This window comes from Crocodylus siamensis, chromosome 5 (genome assembly GCF_052110815.1).
Source record: "Crocodylus siamensis isolate JL-2025a chromosome 5, ASM5211081v1, whole genome shotgun sequence".
Classification (NCBI taxonomy): Eukaryota; Metazoa; Chordata; order Crocodylia; family Crocodylidae; genus Crocodylus; species Crocodylus siamensis.
Window position 1 is genome coordinate 1,613,437 of NC_143399.1, and position 20,429 is coordinate 1,633,865.

At 56.9% G+C, this 20,429-nt stretch overlaps 1 protein-coding gene across 5 annotated transcripts in view; it reads left to right on the forward strand.

Annotated features, from left to right (window-relative positions):
* The first annotated feature begins 1,909 nt into the window (after positions 1-1,909).
* RNF220 (ring finger protein 220) overlaps positions 1,910-20,429 on the forward strand; it is a 225,998-nt gene continuing 207,478 nt past the window's right edge. Inside the window, exons 1-2 of one of the 5 annotated variants that reach the window (XM_090048411.1) lie at positions 1,910-2,210; positions 6,162-6,901. In XM_090048411.1, coding sequence (XP_089904537.1) covers positions 6,277-6,901 — 625 coding nt within the window. In that variant the 5' untranslated portion in view covers positions 1,910-2,210; positions 6,162-6,276. The remainder of the gene's footprint in view (positions 2,211-6,161; positions 6,902-20,429) is intronic. The other 4 variants (XM_090048412.1, XM_090048415.1, XM_090048413.1 and 1 more) reach the window with 4 other exon arrangements.

Consider the following 20,429-nt stretch of genomic DNA (forward strand, 5'->3'; position numbering starts at 1 on the left):
TCTTGTTAGGAATAATCCTTAATTGTTCCAATCTATATTTCAGTCTGAGAAATCTAACTCTAATTAGGGGTAATTGGTGGCTCCTACTAATTGCTAGAGGAGATGCAGGAGAGATCAGACCTGAGATGTGAGGAGGAGTGATCTTCATCTGGAATGGTTACAGCACCATTTCTGCCTAATAGCACAACAGGATTGCAGGGGCCTGGCAGGAGCAGCGCTTCCTCTGCAGTAGTTAGGGACTGATTTAATTATTTGCAAAGATGTCTTAAGTGGTGCCGTGGGGAAGAGATGCCTGAACTCCGAAGCGCATTCGGTAAGGTCCGAATTGACCCCCCGCCCCTCCCGGGCAGGGCCTCGGGACGGAGATCTGGGCGCTGCGTTGTGAAGGATTGCACCCACAGAACTGTTTGCAGCATTGCTGCCCTTCCTTGCGCCGGTGGGAAAGCAGACTTGTCCCAGGCGCGCGGGGAGGCTAGTCCCGACGCCCGGCCTCGCACCCGGAGGATGAACCACGCGGCCACGGTGTCAGGGCAGGAGAAGGCGCGTCGCTGTCTACCCGGCATCGTCCTCCCGCAGGAGACGCATGCTGCAGGCGACATCCGTCAGCAGAAGCATCCCTACGGGTTGCGTTGCACCTGCCTTGCTCCAGCAGACCGGGCCGGGCGCCGCGGCGCAGGCGGTAACGAGTGACAACTAAAGTGCGTGAAGCACCTTTGCACACCGGCGCGGGGCGGCTCTCAGGAGCCCGGAGCCTCGCGTCATTTCTGGCTTTGAAACGTTCAGCATCAAAGCCAGGATGGCTTTGTTTGGCCGTGTGCATGGCCATTCTCCAAAGGTTTCATCCTGTGCAGGCCTATCTTGGAGCTACTTAAAAACGGGTGGGGAGATCCCCCCCTTCCTGCTCTCCAGAAAAGTATTGACTCAGGGCCTGGGCTTGCATTTGTTAGCTACCCCCAACTGCCACCGACTCCGAGCCTTCAAACAATATGTGCATTTTCCACAGTCCTGCTGAGCAAGTCAGAAAGAAAGAGAGGAACTGCAGCACTTCGGGGATGAGTCACGCTGCAACAGCAGCTGTGAGGGCAGGAGAAAGCCCCAGCACCCAAACAGGCACCCGCGGCCGGGGGGGGGCACCGCGAGCTGGTCCATGAAGGCGCTGACCTTCTTCCTCAATTTGCAGCCCGGCTATTCCCCTTGCAGACCGACAGCGTTTCAGTGCAGGGCGAAACGAGGCAGCCCAACTCTTTTCTTAAAGAAAGCCCCACTCCTAAATTTTGAAAGCATACGCAAAAAAGAAATAAATCCCTCCTTTGCTGGATAAATGCGCCTCTGCCATCAAATCCTGACACAGGCCACAAGAGAGAAGGAGATGAATGGTTGCTACTGAGCCCCCATCTCCAATTCAGCGTGCAGTTTTGTCTGACGGGCAATTTCTGCTCAAGAAAATCCCAGGATTGGCATCGGAGGCAGGTAGGGGAGGATTAGGATTGAGAGGTGCATTGTGGAGGGAAATCAGTCCTTTGTGTGCACGGGCAAATATGCTTATAGGCGTGACACTGTGGCGAGGGATGCTGCCGCATGTGAGGACCGCGTGCGCGGGTATGGCAATCGCAGGGGGCTCGGGGGCCTGAGTTCCCCCCCGGCTTCCGGACCGGGGGAGCTCACAAGGCGGACGGCCCGCCGCCGGGGCCCCCGCCCCCAGGCTGGGCCCGCCGCCCCGGGCGCCTTCCCAGACCAGCCGCCCTAGCAGAAGGGGAGGCTCGTCCTCCGCCTGTCGTCGGCCTGGGCGGGCAGTCTCCCACACAACTTTGCGGGGCAGAGAAGGCAGCCCCCCCCCCATCAGCATCTGACTCGGAACCGCGGGCGGGCGGGCGGGGGGGTCACGTCTAGTGCGGCCGCCGCCCCGCGCCCCCGAGCGAGGCTCCCCCGCCGCCCCGCCGTGCGCCCGCCCCCGCCCGCCCGCGCGCGCGCAGGCCCGGGGCAGCCGGCGGGGCCGCTCGGGGGTGCGGGCGGGCGGGCGGGCGGGGTGGGCGGCAGGCCGGGACTCCATTTCCCATGCTCCTCGTCCCCTAATGTATTCGTGCTCCGCCGGGCTGTGTGCGCGGAGCCGGGATCCCTGGGCGAGTGGAGGCTCAGTCGCTGATTAGAGCCGGCGCGGGGAGGCAGCGCGGCTCCCGCTCTCGCCGCCGCGCGCCCCGCACCTCCGCGCGGTGAGTACCGGCCGCGGCGGCGTCAGGTGCGGGGCTGCCCGGGGCGGGCGCCGCGCCGCGCCGCTCGGCAAAAGTTTTGCTCGGGGCGGGCGCGGGTCTCGGGCTGCGGCCGGCCGAGCCCGCACCTGCTCCCCCCGCGCGCGCGGGAAGTTGCGCGAGGGCCGCGTGGCGGGCGCCGCTCTCGCGCGGCAGCTCGGCGCGGCGCGGCGCGGCGGCGGGATCCGGCCCCGGGGCGGCGGCGGCGGCGGCGGCGGCGGGATGCGGGGCCCGATCCGCGGGCGTCCGCGCCGCCGCTTTCGTTGCGGGGTCGTGCCCCGCGGGGCGGGAGACCGCGCAAATGCAACCTGTTGTGTGCGGCGGCGGCGGCGGGAGGCTTGCCGGGCTTGCGCCGGGGCCGCCGCCGCCTCCCTCCGCGGACTTGTCCTTGTCGCGGGGTGCTGCGCGCCCGGGGCACGGCCCGCTCCCCTCCCCGCCCGCCCGCGCGGCTCGGCGGACCCAGAGCGCAGCCCGCGGTCTCCGCCGCAACTTGTGCTCGGGCGGGCGGGCAGGGAGAGAAACCTCGCTCCGCGGAAATCCTATTTAATGCTGCAGATCTAGCTGCCGATGCAGTTCGGCTTGTTGAACCGAAGCGCGCGGGGGACGCGTGTGCGCCCGCGCCCCGAGGTCCCCCCGAAAGGGAGGAAAAACCCAGCCGGCAAGAGGTGCATTTGAAAACTTAAAACGGTGTTTCTCGGTCTCTCTCTCTCTCAGCCTCGGCGCCTGGCAGACAGTTTTCGTAGCTTCATAGATTGATCTCCACCCCCTACTCCCTCTACCCCTTGTTTAGTTAATTCAACAAAGACTTTTTGCAATCTGTTTGGAGTTTGTCTGATGCCGTGGAAAAGTAGCTGCTGATTTATTTGGTTGCTTTTCGATTTCTGTCTCCAGCCCGTCTTTTCTCCTCCTTTCAGCGGGCATGTCAGCTGTTATTACTTCCTATTGATCCCTTTGCAAAGTGAGAAGTGAACTAAAATTAATGTCAATTCCACTGCTCGGATCAATAGCTGGAGTTATTTTAATCTGGATTTGCACGGGGTGCTAAATTAAAAAAAATCAGCATAGAAGCAGAAAAGTAGCAGTTACTTTCTCCGTCCCCGCTGCCTTCTGGTCACCCAAATGTTCCATCAAGCTGATTATCCCGCGATCCATATTTTTTTAATTAAGAAGGTCAGTTAGTTTTCTTATTTTGGGTTCTGTATTTAAACCCCTGACATTTTGACATTGGGAGTGTATTAACTATAGATTTTCATAATGACTGGTCCGCCGCAGCCTCATCTGTACACGTTGCTAATGGGGGGGACGGCGAGAGAGCGCGAGAGAGAACTAAAAAGGAAGTAGGAGTTTTAAAAAAATTAAATTTGGCTGGGTGAGATATTGTAATGTGTTGATTTATTCCCCGCGTAATGAAGTTTGCAAACGAATAAAGCGGCCAGAGTGATTCACAATATCCTACAGGAGTGTCAAGTGTTGCGGCCAGATTACTAATTTATGAAATACATTTAACGTAATGAGGTGATGGCACAAGTAAAAATAGAAAGGGAGCAGGGAGGAGGTGGTGGGGACGCTCTCTTCCCCCGCCCCCCCCCTCGCAAAACCATATTTTCCCATGATCTCCCAGCCCCGCTTACATATTAATGACGGTTTATTTCGGTGTCAGCGGTTATTTATTTACATACGTGTCTTTTGAGACTTTTTTTTTTTTTTAGCAGCCGTGTAAAATAAGCGGGGGGGGGCCCTGAAATTTGCCGGCGGATGCAATTTCCTGACCTCCGGGGGTTTTTGTGTCCGCGTCGTTCAGCCTTGCTGAAAGCAGCAAAACAAGCGTGCCCTGGATCGCCTGCCCTCGCCATCTCCCCCCCGCGCGCTCTTGCTGGCTGCAACTTGACAGGAAAGTTATTTAAAATTTGGAAGAGAGCAGATCCGTTAATGTGAGATACATAATCTGGTAATTTAGCAATGATGTCTATAAGGAAGGGTGCCAAATGAGGAAGCGGAGAGATGATGTCCACTCATCTTCACAATTAATAACAGTCAGTGCCGCGTCTGGGTACAGGATGGGAGAAAGGGAACGTTGCCGTTGGACTGCGTTACGGCTCCAGACCGGGTTTCATGCGATTTGCGAGCCTCGGCTCCCTCATTCATGCAGTACAAAAGGCACTCCGTTAGGCAGACGCTCTTTCAGTAAGTTTTATTTGAGATGTTTGACCCTCTGGATTTAAGAGACACAATTTGTAACAGCTTTTTATGATTATATGATTTTCGTGGCCCTTTGAGCTCGGGCAGGCTAGTATATTGTTTCAAAGTTATGGTCCTTGTATTTTAAGCTGGGTCCCGGGGCCTGAATAGTAGGCAGCGGAAGCTGGAAAGAAAAGACCCCGGGGTTGCTGTGGGGAGAAAAAGCAAAACAAAAACCCAAGCTGAGCTCGGAGCCGCGGACGGGAGGATGATTTCCGTGGCTCTCTTCGAGGGGCTTGTGGCTGGCTGGGCGGCGCTAGCCAAGCTCCGAGGCCCGGGAGGAAGCAAGCCAGAAATTTTGTTAACATTTCCCTGTAAATGTTAATGGCACGTCCAGGGCAGTTTACAAATCTACTTAAGAGCGAGTGCATTAGGAACTAAAATTACTGATCCGTTCTCCGCCGTCCCCGACCCGAAAGGCAGACGCTCGCAGAGATCAGATGGCAGAGGCACCCATTATGATTTTAAATATTGTCAGAGACGCCAGGCACTTTATTGATGAAGTCTCTGTCCCTGCTTGGCTTTTTTTTTTTTTTTTTTTTAAAGAAAGTGTATGCCTGTATCGCCACGCATGTTCTGTATGTGCACGGCAAACGCACGCCTTTCTTTGTGTGTGTGTGCGCGTGTAAATATGGGTGAACTGCACGTGTCAGAGGCATGTTCTGTATATGCACAGAAAATGCGCACCCTTGTTTGTGTGTGGGCATGCATCTACATGTATGTAAATATGGATGCATTGCACATGTGCCAGAGGCACGCTTTATTTGTGCACAGAAAATGCATGCCCTTCTTGGTGTGTGGGCATGCATCTACGTGTGTGTGTGTGTGTAAATATGGATCTGTTTACACACATACCAGAAGTATGTTCTCTACATGCATGGCAAATCATGCCCTTCTTTGTGTGTGGGCATGTATCTACGTGTGTGTGTGTGTGTGTAAATATGGATCTATTACACACGTACCAGAAGTATGTTCTGTACATGCATGGCAAATCATGCCCTTCTTTGTCTGTGGGCACGCATCTACATGTGTGTGCATAAATATGGATGTATTGCACACATGCCAGAGAGATGTTCTCTACATGCACAGAAAATGCACGCCCTTCTTGTGTGTGGGCATGCCTCTACGTGTGTGTGTGTGTGTGTGTGTGTAAATATGGATGTATTACACACACGCCAGAGGCATGGCGTGCTGCAGAAACACTCGTGTGTTTGCGCCGATCCGCACAACAGAGTGTTTGTTCTTACGTGGGAGTGTGTGCGTGCAAATGGTAAATTCACTGCTGTGCCTGGGCATGTGCACTTGCATTGTAATTCTGCGTGTGCATATCTGTACAATTGTAATCGGGTTTCCTGACGAATGATATCTTCATTTGCGATTGCCCGGAGGTGGTTGGCATGCGTGGATCCGGCTATTCCAAACAGACTCGTCTGTATTAATTTCCGGGGTAGGATATTTTTGGCCCGCGGCTTGCCCCTTTTGGGTTGCACCCCCGCGGTGCGGGGGGCTGCTGTCGGTTCCAGCCGGGTGTGAAGTTGTCTATTGATTTTCCCTGAATGAGCACAGTGGCGCGTTGCTGGCCAGTTGGGGCGAGGGCGCGTGGCCTGCTGCGCCGGGGAGAGGGGCGTGCGGAGGCCTGACCGCTTGTGCTTTCTCTTCCCTGGTGTCTCTCTGCAGGTTGGGTGCCGTGATGATGCCCCAGTGACTTCCCCGCTCTGCGTCCAGGCGTCGCTTCGCTTTCCTGCCGGGGAAGATCGTTCCCTCTGTGACCCTGCTGAGCCAAGAGACTCCAATGGACTTACACCGGGCAGCCTTCAAGATGGAGAACTCGTCCTATCTTCCCAACCCGCTGGCGTCTCCGGCGCTGATGGTCCTCGCCTCCACCGCCGAAGCCAGCCGCGACGCGTCCATCCCCTGCCAGCAGCCGAGGCCCTTCGGCGTCCCGGTGTCGGTGGATAAAGACGTGCACATCCCCTTTACCAATGGCTCCTACACGTTTGCCTCCATGTATCACCGGCAGGGTGGGGTGCCCGGTGCCTTTGCGAACCGTGACTTTCCCCCTTCCTTGCTGCACCTCCACCCCCAGTTTGCGCCCCCCAACCTGGACTGCACCCCGATCAGCATGTTGAACCACAGCGGCGTTGGCGCCTTCCGCCCCTTTGCTTCCACCGAGGACCGGGAGAGCTACCAGTCGGCCTTCACCCCGGCCAAGCGCCTGAAAAACTGCCACGACACCGACTCGCCCCACCTGCGCTTCTCGGATGCCGAGGGCAAGGAGTACGAGTTTGGCACGCAGCTCCCCTCCAGCTCCCCCGGGTCGCTCAAAGTCGACGACACGGGGAAAAAGATCTTCGCCGTCTCGGGCCTCATATCTGACCGGGAGACCTCGTCCAGCCCCGAAGACCGGAACGACAGATGTAAGTACCCCCGCTACCTCTTTCGGCCGAGCCGGGCGCCCGACAGGTGTGTTGCTCTGCGAAGCGGCGGTTCTGCGGGCCGAGCTGCAGCATAACAAGTTGCCTTGCCTTTCCCCACCCCCGGCGGACGTTGCTGGGTTGTGGGGCAAGGTGTGTTCGGAGGAGGCCCTGCTCCCTGTGCTCTGTGTTTCTCAAGGGGGACGTTTAAACCCAGGCAGAAGCAGGGAGAGAGCCTCCGGCGTGCATGTGCATGGGCACGGTGGGGTGCACAACTAGGAACTGGTCGGGGAGCTTGATTGTGCAAACGCGTGCAGTTCTTGCGTCTAATGCCTCGGACTTTGCAAAGGGACCTCGTTCTGTATTCAGTCGAAGAGCGTTTCTGGCATCGGGGTCTCTCCCGGAGAGAGACGGCAGAGTGTGCCGTTCTGATTCAATAAATTGGCTCCTGAAATAGGCCGTGCACTTCCTCTTCTCTCTCTTTCCCCCCTTCAAATGACCGGTGAAAGGTGATCCGCCCTTTCCCAGCCCCGTGATTGAATGGGAGCTAGCCCGGCCGCGGCAAAACGCCGTCGTGTCTTTGCTCTCCGGCCGGCTTGTTCCTGGCGCGGTCTCCCGTGCAGCCGGGAAGAGCTGCCCCGCTGCCCTCCCCGCGTGCCAGGCTGGCGGGTTTGGCTGACCCGGTCGGGGGAAGGCAGAGCGGCAAAGCCCCGCCGACGGCAATCGGACACGGCAGCGTTTAGCCGGAGCCCAGATGCGCCGGGCAGCTGCCGGGGGGGATTGTTTTTACCTGGGCTGCTTTGTTTGTTCTGGTGGACGTTCTCCTTGTTGCCCGTTCAATAATATTATCTGTATCTCTGTATATACCCGGACGGACGCGCAGCACAGAAACCTGCAGCACGCCTTCCCCTCTCCCCCTTCCGAGATGATTTTTCTTCTCCTCTTTACGATGCCGAGGAGAGTAATAGAGACATTGTGGCTCGCTCTCCCCTGTCGGCACTGCTTCCTCAGGCTGTCTCCTTGAATTAGGCACTGTGTTAACTTACCGGCGCTAAAAGGCATCTGCCTAAACCCAGCGTACCTTTTCAATAAAAGTCATCATAAAATCAACCTGCCTTGTAAATCCATCGCGCTTTGGTTTTGAAATATGCTGCGAGTGTGTCTTTTATGTCAGCGTTCGCGAGGGTGGGACGATTCCCACCGAGAGAGGAGCCCGGGCGTTCCTCGCGCGCTCTTCTCCCTCGGACCCCCTTCGTCGCCCCCAGATTACCCTCCGTGCCTCGCAGCCGCCGTCATTGTTCCAGGTCTCCTCGTTGTGGCTTTCCATACGGCACAAGCGCTGGAGGTGGAAGTGCACACGCGTGCGTGTGTGTATGGTGGAAATGTGCATTGAGTTTTGGGGGGGGGGGGGGGAGAGCACGGTCCCTGGCAGTATCGTGCAATCGGAGACATCCTTCGTGAGTGTTTTATGGATCTCTCCCCTTTATCAGTACAAACTAGGCATGGAAATGAAGCCTGCTCCGATGAATACTCGGGGAGATAACGACGGAAGAGCAGGTCCGCGAGCTAAATGAATTTAGAGCGTGTCACTCGCTGTCTCTCGCTAGCAAAATCCTGTCAGATAAGCAGTTTGAAGGAGTGAATCCGTGCAAGGAATTAGACCGCGTGCCGTGGACTGACGGACGCGCACGTGCTCCCGTCGGGAAGGGGAGCCCGCAGCCTTGCCGGCACGGCATCCCGCATGCGGGGGCTGCACGATGAAATGAAGTCCTGCGCCGGCCGGCGTGTGCTGGGCTTGCCCCGAGAGAGGCAGAATAAAAACTTTGCAGGTTGCTTTGTAAACTTGTGAAGAGGTGAAAAGCGTCTTGCCTCCCCTCCCCTCGCCGCTCTCTTCCTTTAAGAGAGAGAGAAAATGGTTAAAATGACCAGCTTAACAGCAGAGCAGGAGTCCTGGCGTCGCAGCCGGCAGGATGGTGTGCGGGCTGAACTAAAGTGGGGGGAAACCTGGATTTTTTTTCCCCCCCCATTCCTCATGCTTTGATTCATTTTTTAACCCTCCCTCAATGTGCCCCCCTGCTAGTCCAGATTTGAAAGCTGGTTGTTAGGATAATCATTGATAATAGGGCACGCACGCTCTTTAGATGCCCAGCAGTGCGTTTCATTATGATTAAAGTTCTTGAATCAGCGGCGAGACAACCGAAGCGCGCTCAGCCTTCCCCTCCATCCTCCGCCCCGCGGGGTTTTGTGGGTGCACTTTGGGTGCGTTTCCCGCGCCAGGGGCCGGATAGCGCCATGCCACCCTGGGGAGCCTCAGTGGAGGGTTTTAGGAAGCAAAATGTTGCTCCCAGAAGGGGCTGAGGGTGGCAGGACCGAAGCGGGGCACTTCTGGTGTGAGAGTGAAGTCTGTATTTGGAGGGGGTTTTTATACCCGTGTGTCAATATGTATTTAAAGGTCTTTAAAATTTTTTTCTGAACTTTGCCCCTCAAGCAGTTTCCTGGCTTCCTTGCGTAAACAATGTGTGTAACTCCTGGTGAAACGTGGATCCTTTCCCTGAGCGAGGTAAATGCCTCTGCAGACAGGCTTCCAGGGAAAATTATATAGGTGGGCGTAGGAAACCTGAACTGCATCAGTTAAGCTTTCATGTGTCCAATAGATGCCCTTCAGAATTGCAGGGTTCAGCTGCTCGCTTGTCCGCTCCCTTTCATGATCCTGAAAAATACAGTGCGATAGGCGTATAACTCTGATTGCATTACTTACGTGCTGTGCACCACTACAAACCCCCCCCCCCATTTTAAGCGGTCGTTTGGAATATTTTTATGCGTCCTTATGACTTTGGGGACCATTTTCCAAGAAACTTTCCTTTTAAGAAAAAGCCGGCAGTGCGCTGGAGTTTTAAAACCCCTGGAAAGCGGGTTGGCTGATGGAAAGCGTGCCGAGCCGTAACTACAGAGCGGCCGTCGCGGAGCCGGCTGGGCTCGGACCCGGATGCGTTCCCGGCAGCGTTTGCAGGAGTGACGGAGCACGCGCCTCGTCACGCCAGTTCCTCCTCTTAGCTGCTTCCCTGCGAATCCAGGCCAAACCCATTGGCTTTTAGTGGAGTTGCTTGGGATTTGCACTGGCACATGAGAGATCAGGATCTGGCCTCGTGATGCCCAGACGTGGGCCCGGCGCCGTGCCGCGGTGCAGCTGGGACGTCGCGTGCGGCGCGGCCGCCCGTCGGCGAGCCAGCCCTCGAGCGGAGCGAGGGGTGTTAGTCCTGAGCTGCACAGCGTGTGCTTGTGTTCACTTATTGATCAATCAGTTGGGGGTAGTTTTTTGAGGGGGGTGGCTGCAGCGTGCCAGCCCCGGGGAGGTGGGGAAGGGACGCACGCCACGCCATGCCACGCCACGCCACGCGATGTGGCTGTCTGTGTAGACACCTGCATTGGCCGGGGCCGGCTGGCTTAGGCGCTCGCCGGGGAAGAGAATGACGTTTGTGGGGCGGCGGAGGTGTTTCTTGGATAGTGCGCGCTGCGGGCTCTGACAAGCACATTTCATGGGGCTCTTTAAATAAATGTACCCTCATTAGCAGGAGTGGAAATAAATGTTATGTCCCCGTGTGCGATGCATGCCTGTAATCCCCCTTGGAAAGGAAAAAAAAAAAAAAGATTCCCTGCTTCGCTCGCCGCTCTCTAATAAAACCTGCCCTGATGGCTCCCCGCAGACAGTCACCATGGCGTCCCCTTCCGCGCAGGCAGAGCCCGGGCCGCAGCTCTCCGCGCCGCCCGCCGCTGGCTCGGGATGCCCCCGGGCGCTGCCTGGCACCCACGGCCGGGGACCGCGCGCGGCGGTTTGCTCTGGCGTGGTAAACCCTTAGCAGCAAGCCGCGTTTTCCTTGCATTGTCGGGGAGACGTGGCCAAGCGTTCGAAGCACGAGTCAAGGCAGCGGCTCCCCTCTCCTCCTCGGCTCTGCAACTGCCTCTGGTTTCGGCGGGCCATGCCTCTCCGGCCTCAGTTTCCCCATCTGCGCGGAGACCTCCCGAAGCAGCCGACCGTCCCGAGGGAAGCGCTTATTTTGGTAGCGTTTGGAGAGCTTTGCTCGCCTCCGACAAGTCCCATCTAAAGCGGCCGCGGTCGTTGACTTATGCTCTTTTATTTTACCAGGACATTAAAAAACGATCCGAGTGTCACGCTGATCGCCGTTCGCCCCGGCCTCCGCTTCCCCTGCTGCCGTTGCAACTGCGAGCCGCGGCAGGAAGTGAGCTGCTTGCTCCAGTTGCAGATTTTCACGAGTGTCTCTAAAGCACGGGGGGCTTGGGGGTTTTTTGGCCCGAGTCTTTGAAACAAACATCTTGAAGTTTCTCTCCAGAGCTCCGGCTGCGTCGGTGGCTGTCTCGGCGCTAAGTGTAATGATGATGAGAGTTGTAATTTTTGGCTCGTTTTCCAAAGTGAAACAAAAGGCGGCACTGAGAGCGGGTCACACGCCAGAGCAGGGTCTCCCCTCGGTGGGCATGTGCACGGCTGTGCTTGTGTCAGGACCTGCAATACGTGTGTGTGCCCGTGTGCGTGTCCCTCCTTTTCCAATTAGTCCCTAGCAGAACAATGGGGATCGGTGGGGTGGGGCGGGGGGACGTGCTGCTGAACGAACCGTGCTGTTGTAATGCCCCCCACCCCCTCCGCGGAGGTAAAACTCGGGGTCAAGATAAAAAATGACGGCGCGTTGTTCACAACCCTCCGTGACGGTGCCAGATTTGAGCGCTTAAAACTGCTCATGAAATAATCAGCTGAATTAAGTGGAACGGTTACACCCCCCCCACAGTGCGGGGGGTGGGGTGTGAGTAAGCGTGTACAAGCGTGCGTGGGAAGAGTGCAAAAGCGGCGGTGGGAACGCATGGGGCGGCAGATAGAGGGAGATGCTGCGGACTCGGGGCCACGCTCTGCTTGTCCTCGCCCCTGGGAAAACGCAGACGAGCGGAGTCGGGATCCGGCCTCGCGCCCGGAGCGCCCGGCCACCCCCTGCTTTTTGTGTTTTTTGGCAACAACTGTCCTGCTCCCTCTGCAAACTGTTGCCGAGACTCCTTTTCATGCGGTTGGGTTTAATTGTCTTGTTGGGATAAAGAAATGTTTGAACAGTTAAAGTGGGGACAGGCTGGATGGGAGCAGCCCCTGCCGGCTGCAGGGCCATCTGGCCTGGCTCGGATCTGCCGGTCTCCAGTTTGTATTTCTCTTTCTGTTATTCGGGGCCGTCTTGCACACTCGGCATGCCTAATCACCATGGTGAGGGAAGGAGAACAGACACTGCTGCCTCTTCCACCGGCCCCCCTTGCCTCTGCCTTCCCCTCCCTTCCCATCAATTGTCATGCAGAACCGATCCGGGTGACCGTTTTCCTCGCAGCCGTCATTTGCTGCCTTCGCCTGGCTCTTGGCAGAAGGATGGCTTTTAATTGATCGTTTGGAGGGAGGGCTGGGGCTCTTTTCTCCTCCAAAATGTTTCCCCACGCACAGCCTCTGCCACCCGGCCGTCTCGGAAATGCCAGCCGTGCCCTCGCTGTCCTCTTGGACCGGCGGCCGCTGGTTCCTGCGGATCGCCGAAGGGCTCCTCGCGGCCGGGCGAGGAGCGCGGCACTAAATGCAAATGTCATATTTATCCACCTGCAGCGGGAGAGATGGGCACACGCGCAGTAAATATTTATCGGCCTCTCTCGCGCGGCGCGTCTGCAGGCGGGCGCCCGGGCCTCGGTTATCCGTTCCAGGACAAACCCCGAGACTTGCCTGGTGAATCGGCAAACCACATAGTTCTCCAAAAAGAAAGAAAAAGGGGGTTGGGGAAAAAAAACCCACCCCACCCCAGCAGTGGGGGGTTCAAATTCTGCTCCTCCACACAGATTTAATTGCAGAGCACTGATTTCCCGTTCGTCAGATTGAGCTGCTTTCACCACGTCGTGCTAGGAAAGGGGGAAGCTGACCTTGCGGTGAAGGCAGCGAGCTTGGGCTGCGGAAATCACTGGTCTTGGGCGAGCCTTTGAACCTCAGTTTCCCCATCTATAAAATGGGGATAATGGCACCTACGTCACAGCCGCTGGTAGTGCTTTGATATCCTCTGACAGGAGACGTGCTACAAGGGCAAAGTATTAGTATTATTAATATAGTACAGTTAGTAGAATATTATGAACTATTATAAATCATTACAGCTAAACTACAGTTATTAAAGGAAATGACCAAAGTGCACTTTGTGAGCCACTATCCCCGACAGTTAAAACATTGCTTTATTATTCTACTTGCTAACTTGCAAAATTCAGGAGTTGGCCATAGCATGTCTTAGTTTTGCGATTGATGGCATGTGGAGCTAGCAGAGGGGTGAGCGCGTGCAAGGGGTGGGGGTAGACAGAGTGCAAGAGAGCCAATAAGCATTTCTGCCTCTCTCTCTCTCTCTCTCATATATATATAAAAAATAAAATTCCCCCTGCTCTAGTCATCTTGGGCCATTAAATACCTCAAGGGAAAAAGACATTCTTGGCTGTTCAGATGAGCAGGAGTCGAGAGGCCTGGCTCGCTCCCCGGGGTGGAAAGCCTGCAGCGTGATGGGGTCTCTTTTAACAACCGCGACTTTCTGGGATTCTTCCCAAGGGAAATTCTTCTGAGGCCGTCTGCAAGTCGTCCGCGTCCCTTGGTTGGCTGGTTGGTGTCTTTCGGACACGTTGCGTCAGACGCCAGCAGCAAAATTCATTTCCCCCCCCCTTCACTCACCTCCTGGGGAAGCTGAAAAATGGGATAATTGTATTTTATACCAGATTTTATGGTTCCCCGTCCATTCTTTCTGCTGGTTAATATCTCTAGGTATAAAATAGATTCTGCCCGCTTGTGTACGAGACTGGCTCGGGGTAAATAATTGCCGTCTAAAACCCCAAATCTGCATAAAGACGACAGCATATTAGTATTTGCGCAGAGAATAAAGTTAACCCATTTGTATAATATTAGGCTGTATTTTTATTAAGGATTTCTGATGCAAGCTTACCCTTAGAGCAGAGCTGGTTTCTATTAATACTTTTGTGGACCAAGGGAAAAAACAGGCACAGAAAGTGAACGGTAACAGTTTTTATCCAGCCGTTCACGTCCCTGTAACAGTCTTTCTTCATCTCCGTCTGCTGGGCAGGCTGTGGGTTTTTTCCTCCCCTTTCTCTCAGGTTTTCAAGAGAAGACAGCAGAGCTGGAGGCCGCTGGGGTATTTTGCGGCGGTGCAAAGCCAACTCAGTGCTTTTTCTGGGTGTATTTGCACCTGGGGGTGCTTGTACATGTGGCCGGGTTTCACCGTCTCCTGAAACGTGCGGGTGTAGCCTGCAGTGCTCCCTGGAAAGACCGGGTGTGCGTCTCTCCCTGGTTTTAGATATGCATCTTTGATCTGTGTGCGTGTGTGTGCGCGCATACCTATCTGCGGCTGGACGGTTAGCTCTGTCGGGGTGTGCGCGATAACACGGGCGCCGTCGAACCTCCGGCTAGATCCCCTGACAAGTGTATTCCCCGCCTGGACGTCGAAGTATTTTTCTGCTTTACGGCTCCAGTCCTCCACGCGGGACCTGATCCGGCCGTGCCCTGCGTGCACTAACTGACCTTTTGGGCCCATCTCCTTGTAGTCGTGCTGGTGTAAATCAGGAGTGACTCCAGTTGCGCCGGGCAGGGGGTGTCTCAGATGGGAAAGGATGATGTGCGTGGGGCTTGGTGCGATCTAGTCCTTGAGAGTTTTGCCTGAGCAAGGGCCACAGGATTTGATCCTATCTGTGCCTTGGGGTTTTTTCATTTGTTGTCTTGTCTTTTTAAAACGCTGACGATGGTTGTGATCGTTCAGGCATCCTTCTCCGCGGCTCGGCGCCGGCCCCACGCAGGCGTTTTGCGCGGCAGCCCGGCCCTGAGCTGGGGGAAGGAAGGAGAGGGTTGCGAGGGACCGGGACGGGGAAGATGTAGTGGCCCGGAGCAGTTGTAGCTCGGGGGGAAAGAGGCTCTTGCAGTCCCTCTTCTGTTGTTTCTCGCCCCTCCTCGGGGCCGGGGACACGGGCGCGGGGTTTTGCCGCTGCGGTCTAGCAGCCCCCTCCAGTTTCGAGTTTCCCAAACGGGAATCTGCTTCCCCGCGACGTCCTCCCTCCAGCGCACAAAAATGCTTTGTTCTCGCGGGTTGCTTGCGAGCGCCGGGCTTACGGCACATACTCGTTTTTACGAGGGAAAATAAAAGCACTGAAATCTTTTCTTTTGGAGGGAAAATGTAAAAAGTTATACGAGGGTTGTGTGCAGACGTGAAAGGGAGGGTCGGCGCGCGCGTGTGCCCGTGGGAGCGCGGGGCTTTATTAACTCGGCGCTGGCTGGAGTCCTCGAACCAGAAGGCCGGGTCGGAGATGGAGCCGGAGCCGGGCCGGCATCGCCCTGGTGCCGGGCTCGGGACGGGGGCGTTTGCGGGGCTGCAGGATCAGGCCGCGGCACGGGGGGCAGCGAGGGCAGCACGTGCGACCCGTCGGGCCAGGCTCTCGGGGGCGCTGGGCGCTCGCTCGCCCCAAAACGCGCGGGCGTCCGCGGGCAGGGAAGCAGGGCCCTCGGGGGGATGAGGGCACCCACCCGCTCCGAACGGCGCTGGGCTTGTAAACAGAGCAGGACGCCGGCTCTCGGATGAACGCATATTTGCGTTTCTGTCTGCCGGGCTTTTCAATCTGGATCATGTTGGCTTTGCTTAATATAATTTAACCCCTGTCTCTTTCTCTCTCTATCCCGTCTTCCTCAAAACAACGCGTTGTGAGCTGGATTTTGACCTTGTCTCCCCTCCCCAGCCCCTCTCGGCAAACCGCAGCTCCTGAAAGCTGGCGAGCATGAGCAGTTGTCCAGCACCCGGCGCGCTTCACGGCGGAGAGGCCCGGGGTAACCTGTCGTTGCGGAGAGGATCTTCTGGCGATCAGTCGCATGCAAGGAGGGTCCTGGAAGTAGCTTAGCCTACTCACCGCTCCTCTCCCCTCGCTGTCCTCCCTGGACCCATTTAAAAAATGTTATTTCAAGTTTCTAATGCAGCTGGGAAGCTGCGCGGGCAGGCACTGGGCTGGGAGTCAGGACACTGGAGGGCTTCAGGGGTTTAATCCCAGCTCTGCCACTGACCTGCTGGAAGACCTTGGGCATGTCCACTTCCCCTCTCTGACCGTGTTTCACTTCCCTTCCTCTTTGCAATTTAAATGACAAGTGCTTTGGAACAAGAGGAGCCCTTCAGAGCATGTGCACACGCGTGTGCATGCATGAGTGCGCGTGTGCATGAGTGTGTGTGCATGCATGAACAACTGCAGACCAAAATAAGTGGCCTTTGGGTATAGCTGTAATACGAGCAACATAGAAAATCAGAATACTCCTTGAGCTCAGACTTATAAACCCCTCCTGGAGAAAATCCCCCACCCCCAGCAGAATGAAACCACTGGAAACGGAGCAGCTTTGCAGCCCGACTACAAGACAGAAGCGTGAGGGGGGTGCAGAGCCTAACCCTCCTCAGAGCGCCTCTCGGGCCCAGGCGTGCTGACCGTGGCAGCCGGGTGGGAAAGGCGTATCCGAATGGCCCTGTTTTGCCGCAGGCGAGAGGCCAGTTCGTGACTCGGTGCGGGTGGGAAAGGACTGCAACTCTTTTCCGCTCTGTTTGCAGCGGGTTGGATCCTGCCAGTGCTGCGTTGCGCTCTGTCCTGCGCGGGACGTGCTGTGGAGGATGCCACGCGCTTCTGGAAAGCAGCTCCGGCCTGCAGAAGGGACCGTGCGGCTCCCTGGCCGGCGATGAGCCTGGGTCCGCAGGCACCTGGCCGCGGGAGCCCAGCGTCTTCGGCTCACTCGCCTCCCAAGCTGCAGAGCGGTTTCACTTCCAGGCACCGGCGCAACGATTCATCGCAGGCTGTGCATTTATCTCGGCTGTCCCTTGCTGCTCACTCGCCTCCTGCCTCTCCAGGGAAGCATGCCTCGATGTGGGAGCTCAGCCACCGGCTTGCTTTATTGGGGTGCCGGAGCAATGGGCGACCTCAGCAGCCCCGAGAAGTGAGTGATACTGGGATAAAGGCCCCAGCCTGTGCGAATTCATACAAGCAGATGTGCCACTTGGAGGAAGATGTGCAGCGGAGACAGGGGGGGCCATCAGCTTCTACGTGGCTACCCCACCTGCCTAGCACAGTGGCTGTCCCATCCCCTTTCCTCTGGGTATCATACGATGCACGTGCATGTATACATCCTGGCCCTGATTACAAAGCCAGCTGCGTGATGGCTGGCAGCCTGTGTTCATTCATGATTTGGAGCCGTGGTGGTGGGCAGGGAAGCGTAGGTCGAAGGGTGAAGGGCAGTGGTGGAGCCTAGGGCTGGCACGGGCTGGAGGGGGAGTTTGTTTGCAGAGTAAAGGCAGGGTCTGCTATGAGAGCCCAGAGCTGGCTTAGGAGGGCAGGAAAGCCCTGCAAAGGCTGATGCAGAAATCCTGGGGGCAGGCTGGAATAGAGTGGGCGCAGGGGCACTGTTACGGGGCCAGGACGGCCGTGCCAGCGGATCGGTGTCGTGCAGGGTTGCACAGCCCCTGCCCACATTAGCATGCCATGTCCTGCCGTCAGCGGGAGTCCTAGGAGAGGGGATGTGCCTGGAGGATCGTCGTGGGGCAGCGAGGCTTTCGCCCTGGGGTCGATCTGGAGTAGACCTTGCACCGGTACCGTCAGAACTGGACCCGGCACGTAGGACTGGCAGGGAGCAAAGGAGCTTGAATGCTCCTCGTGCTTGTTCACGTACGGGTGTCTCCCGCTGGGATGCCATCAGCGGTGGCTCTGGTTCAGAGTTGCACCCATGTGGGATTGCATGAGGGCCGGCAGGGCATCTGAATGCATCGCCCGGTTCTTCCCTGCTGAGCACTTGCCCTGCTGCCAATGCACGGGGGAGAGAGGGCGATTCCCGGTGGCGTCCGCTGGACTATCCCAGCAGGCCCCCAGGAGAACAGCATTCGTGACTGCAGTAGCTAAGGCATTTAGCCGGGCACGGGCTCTGCCCCAGCTTGCTCTCTGCCTATGGAAGTGTGCTTTTTTAATAGCAACTTTCTGGCCCGTGTCTTACTGGGCATTTCTGCAATACCCAATGTGACGTGAGCGTTGCTGGCAGCTGCATCCACAGGAGATTGGGGGGGGGGGAGTCGTGCTTCGGGCTCCGGGCTCTCACTTGGACGCCTCCTCGCTGACCGCGCGGAGAAGGGGTTGAACAGCAGCCTCCAACTCCCTGCAGGGGAGCTGCAAAGAGGACGGAGCTGGGCTGGTCTCAGTGGGGGCAGGTGATGGAAGGAGCAATGGGCTCAAATTGCAGCAAGGGAAGTTGAGGTTGGATATTAGGAAAAACTTGCTCATGAAGAGGGTGGTGAAGCACTGGAGGCTCTCCGAAGAGGTGGTGCCATCTCCATCCTTGGAGGTGCTTAAGAACCCGGTAGGCAAAGCTGTGTCTGGGATGATGTAGTTGGGCCTGGTCCTGCTTGGAGCAGGGGTTGGACTGGATGTGACCTCCTGAGGCCCCTTCCAGCCCTCACTGCCTGTGATCCTACATGGGGGCCCCTGCAGCATTTTCCTCTTGCAAGAGGGTGCAGAGGGCAAGCTCATTGCTTGGGAGGAGCTCGGACACGGACGCTGCAGAAGTCCCCGGAGGGTCCTGCCAAGGCTGAAGTGCCCACGTGCAGGCGAGAGGCGGAGGCTGGCTTAACGCACGCAGCGGCGGTTGCTTGTTTTAAAGGACGGTGGCCAAAGTTTAAAAAAAGCAAGGAAACTTGGATGAACTGTGCTGAAGAGCAGGAGGGCAGAGAAAGAGGGGAAGAACTGGGGTAAGGTAGATGAAAGGGGGAGATAAAAGGAATAATGCAGGGAAGGATGAGTAAGCGACATTCTTGGAGTCGGAGCCTAGGCTCCAGCTTCCTTCCTGAGCCGTAAAATAAAATTAAAACAAAAAAAAAGTCTTTAGAACAACAAAACTCTGGACGCGCTGGTTTCCTTCCTGACGGGCCCGGCCTCCACCTCGTGGCGTTGCAGCGTGTCCTCCGTGGCTGGTGGAAAAGCCCAAGAGGAGAGTTTGGGGGGGTTAACCCTTCATGGGCTGCAATTAGCTCTGTTGCAAAACTGCTCTCTGGTTTATTTTGGGGGAGGGGGTCTCCGTCTCCCGCCCCCGTCATTGCGGGAGGAAGGGCAGCATTGTTCGTCCGAGGGGATGGGTGTCCGTCTTCCCACATTCGTCGTGTGCCCGCGTCTCAATAGTCTCCACGTAATAAGGACCCAGGTGGCCGAGGTCACTCCTGCGTTGTAATCTTCTTCCATTGGGCTGTTGGGGAGGGGGCCCTTCCTCCGTGGATTTTACCACGGGTCCTATCCAGAAACCCGGAAGAATTCGTGCCACTGGGATAATTCCCATCTCCCTCTCCTTGGCGTGCGCGCCGTGCGGGCGGGCCATGGTGTTGGCATCGGCCATCCTTTGGTTTCTTCAGAATTCATGATTTAATTGGGGTGGGGGGGAAGAAAAAAATGTGTTTCTGGGCCTTACAGGTGTGGCGGAAATCCCTGGGAGCACGGCCTGGGTAGTGTGAAGCAGCGGGGTGGACAGCGCTGCATCGGATGGTTAACTCTGAATCCTACTGATGGACGTGGGGATATAATACTAGAAAATGAGGGTGTGAAGAGAGCTCAGGAGTCGCATCCAGTCCAGCCCCCTGCTCCAAGCAGGACCAGCCCCAACTGCATCATCCCAGCCAGGGCTTTGTCTACCCGGGTCTTCAAAACCTCCAAGGATGGAGACTGTACCGCCTCCCTGGGTTATTCCAGTGCTTCATCACTCCTGGTGAGGAGGTTTCTCCTATACCCAACCTCAATGTCCCTTGCTGCAGCCTGAGCCCATTGCTCCTTGTCCTGTCTGCCCCCACTGAGACCAGCCCAGCTCCGTCGTTCTCCTTGCAGCCCCCCTGCAGGGAGGTGGAGGCTGCTATTCAATCCCCATCGGTCTCCTCTTCTGCAGATTCAGTGCCAGGGTGTATCTTCTTCAGCCGCTCTTCTTAGCTGAGCAGAAGGGGCTTTTCCCCTGAATTGCTGTGGGGCAGGTGTGATGCGTGGTCCTGTCCCATCGGGGTCAGGGCGGGTCTGGACGCCCGTGCTGGGAGGAGACGGGGAAGCTCGTCCTGCAGCAGACGCTCTCAGCCTCGCTCCGCTCTGCAGGGTTCCCCCCTCTGGGAGCTGGAAGCCACTTCTTCATTCTCAACAGCTGACAAAATATTTATTTTCAGGTACTTAAACTATTACAATTTGGAAGTGGAATTGGGGGCCTGGCTGCAGCCGAGCCCTTTTCACCAACGGCTTCAGCAAAACGCCTCTTTTTTTTCCTCCTTCAGCCTGCCAAGAAACGTTCAAAACCAGCCGTGGAGCTGCCATCTCTGCGCTGGAGAGAGCGAGGGGGGGTCGGATTTGCCAGGAAATATCCAGAGGCTTCAGTCGCGGGTCGTCCTGTTTGTCGCCGTCTTGCCGTCGGGGTCTCCGAGACATCCGCGGAGCGAGGCGGCGA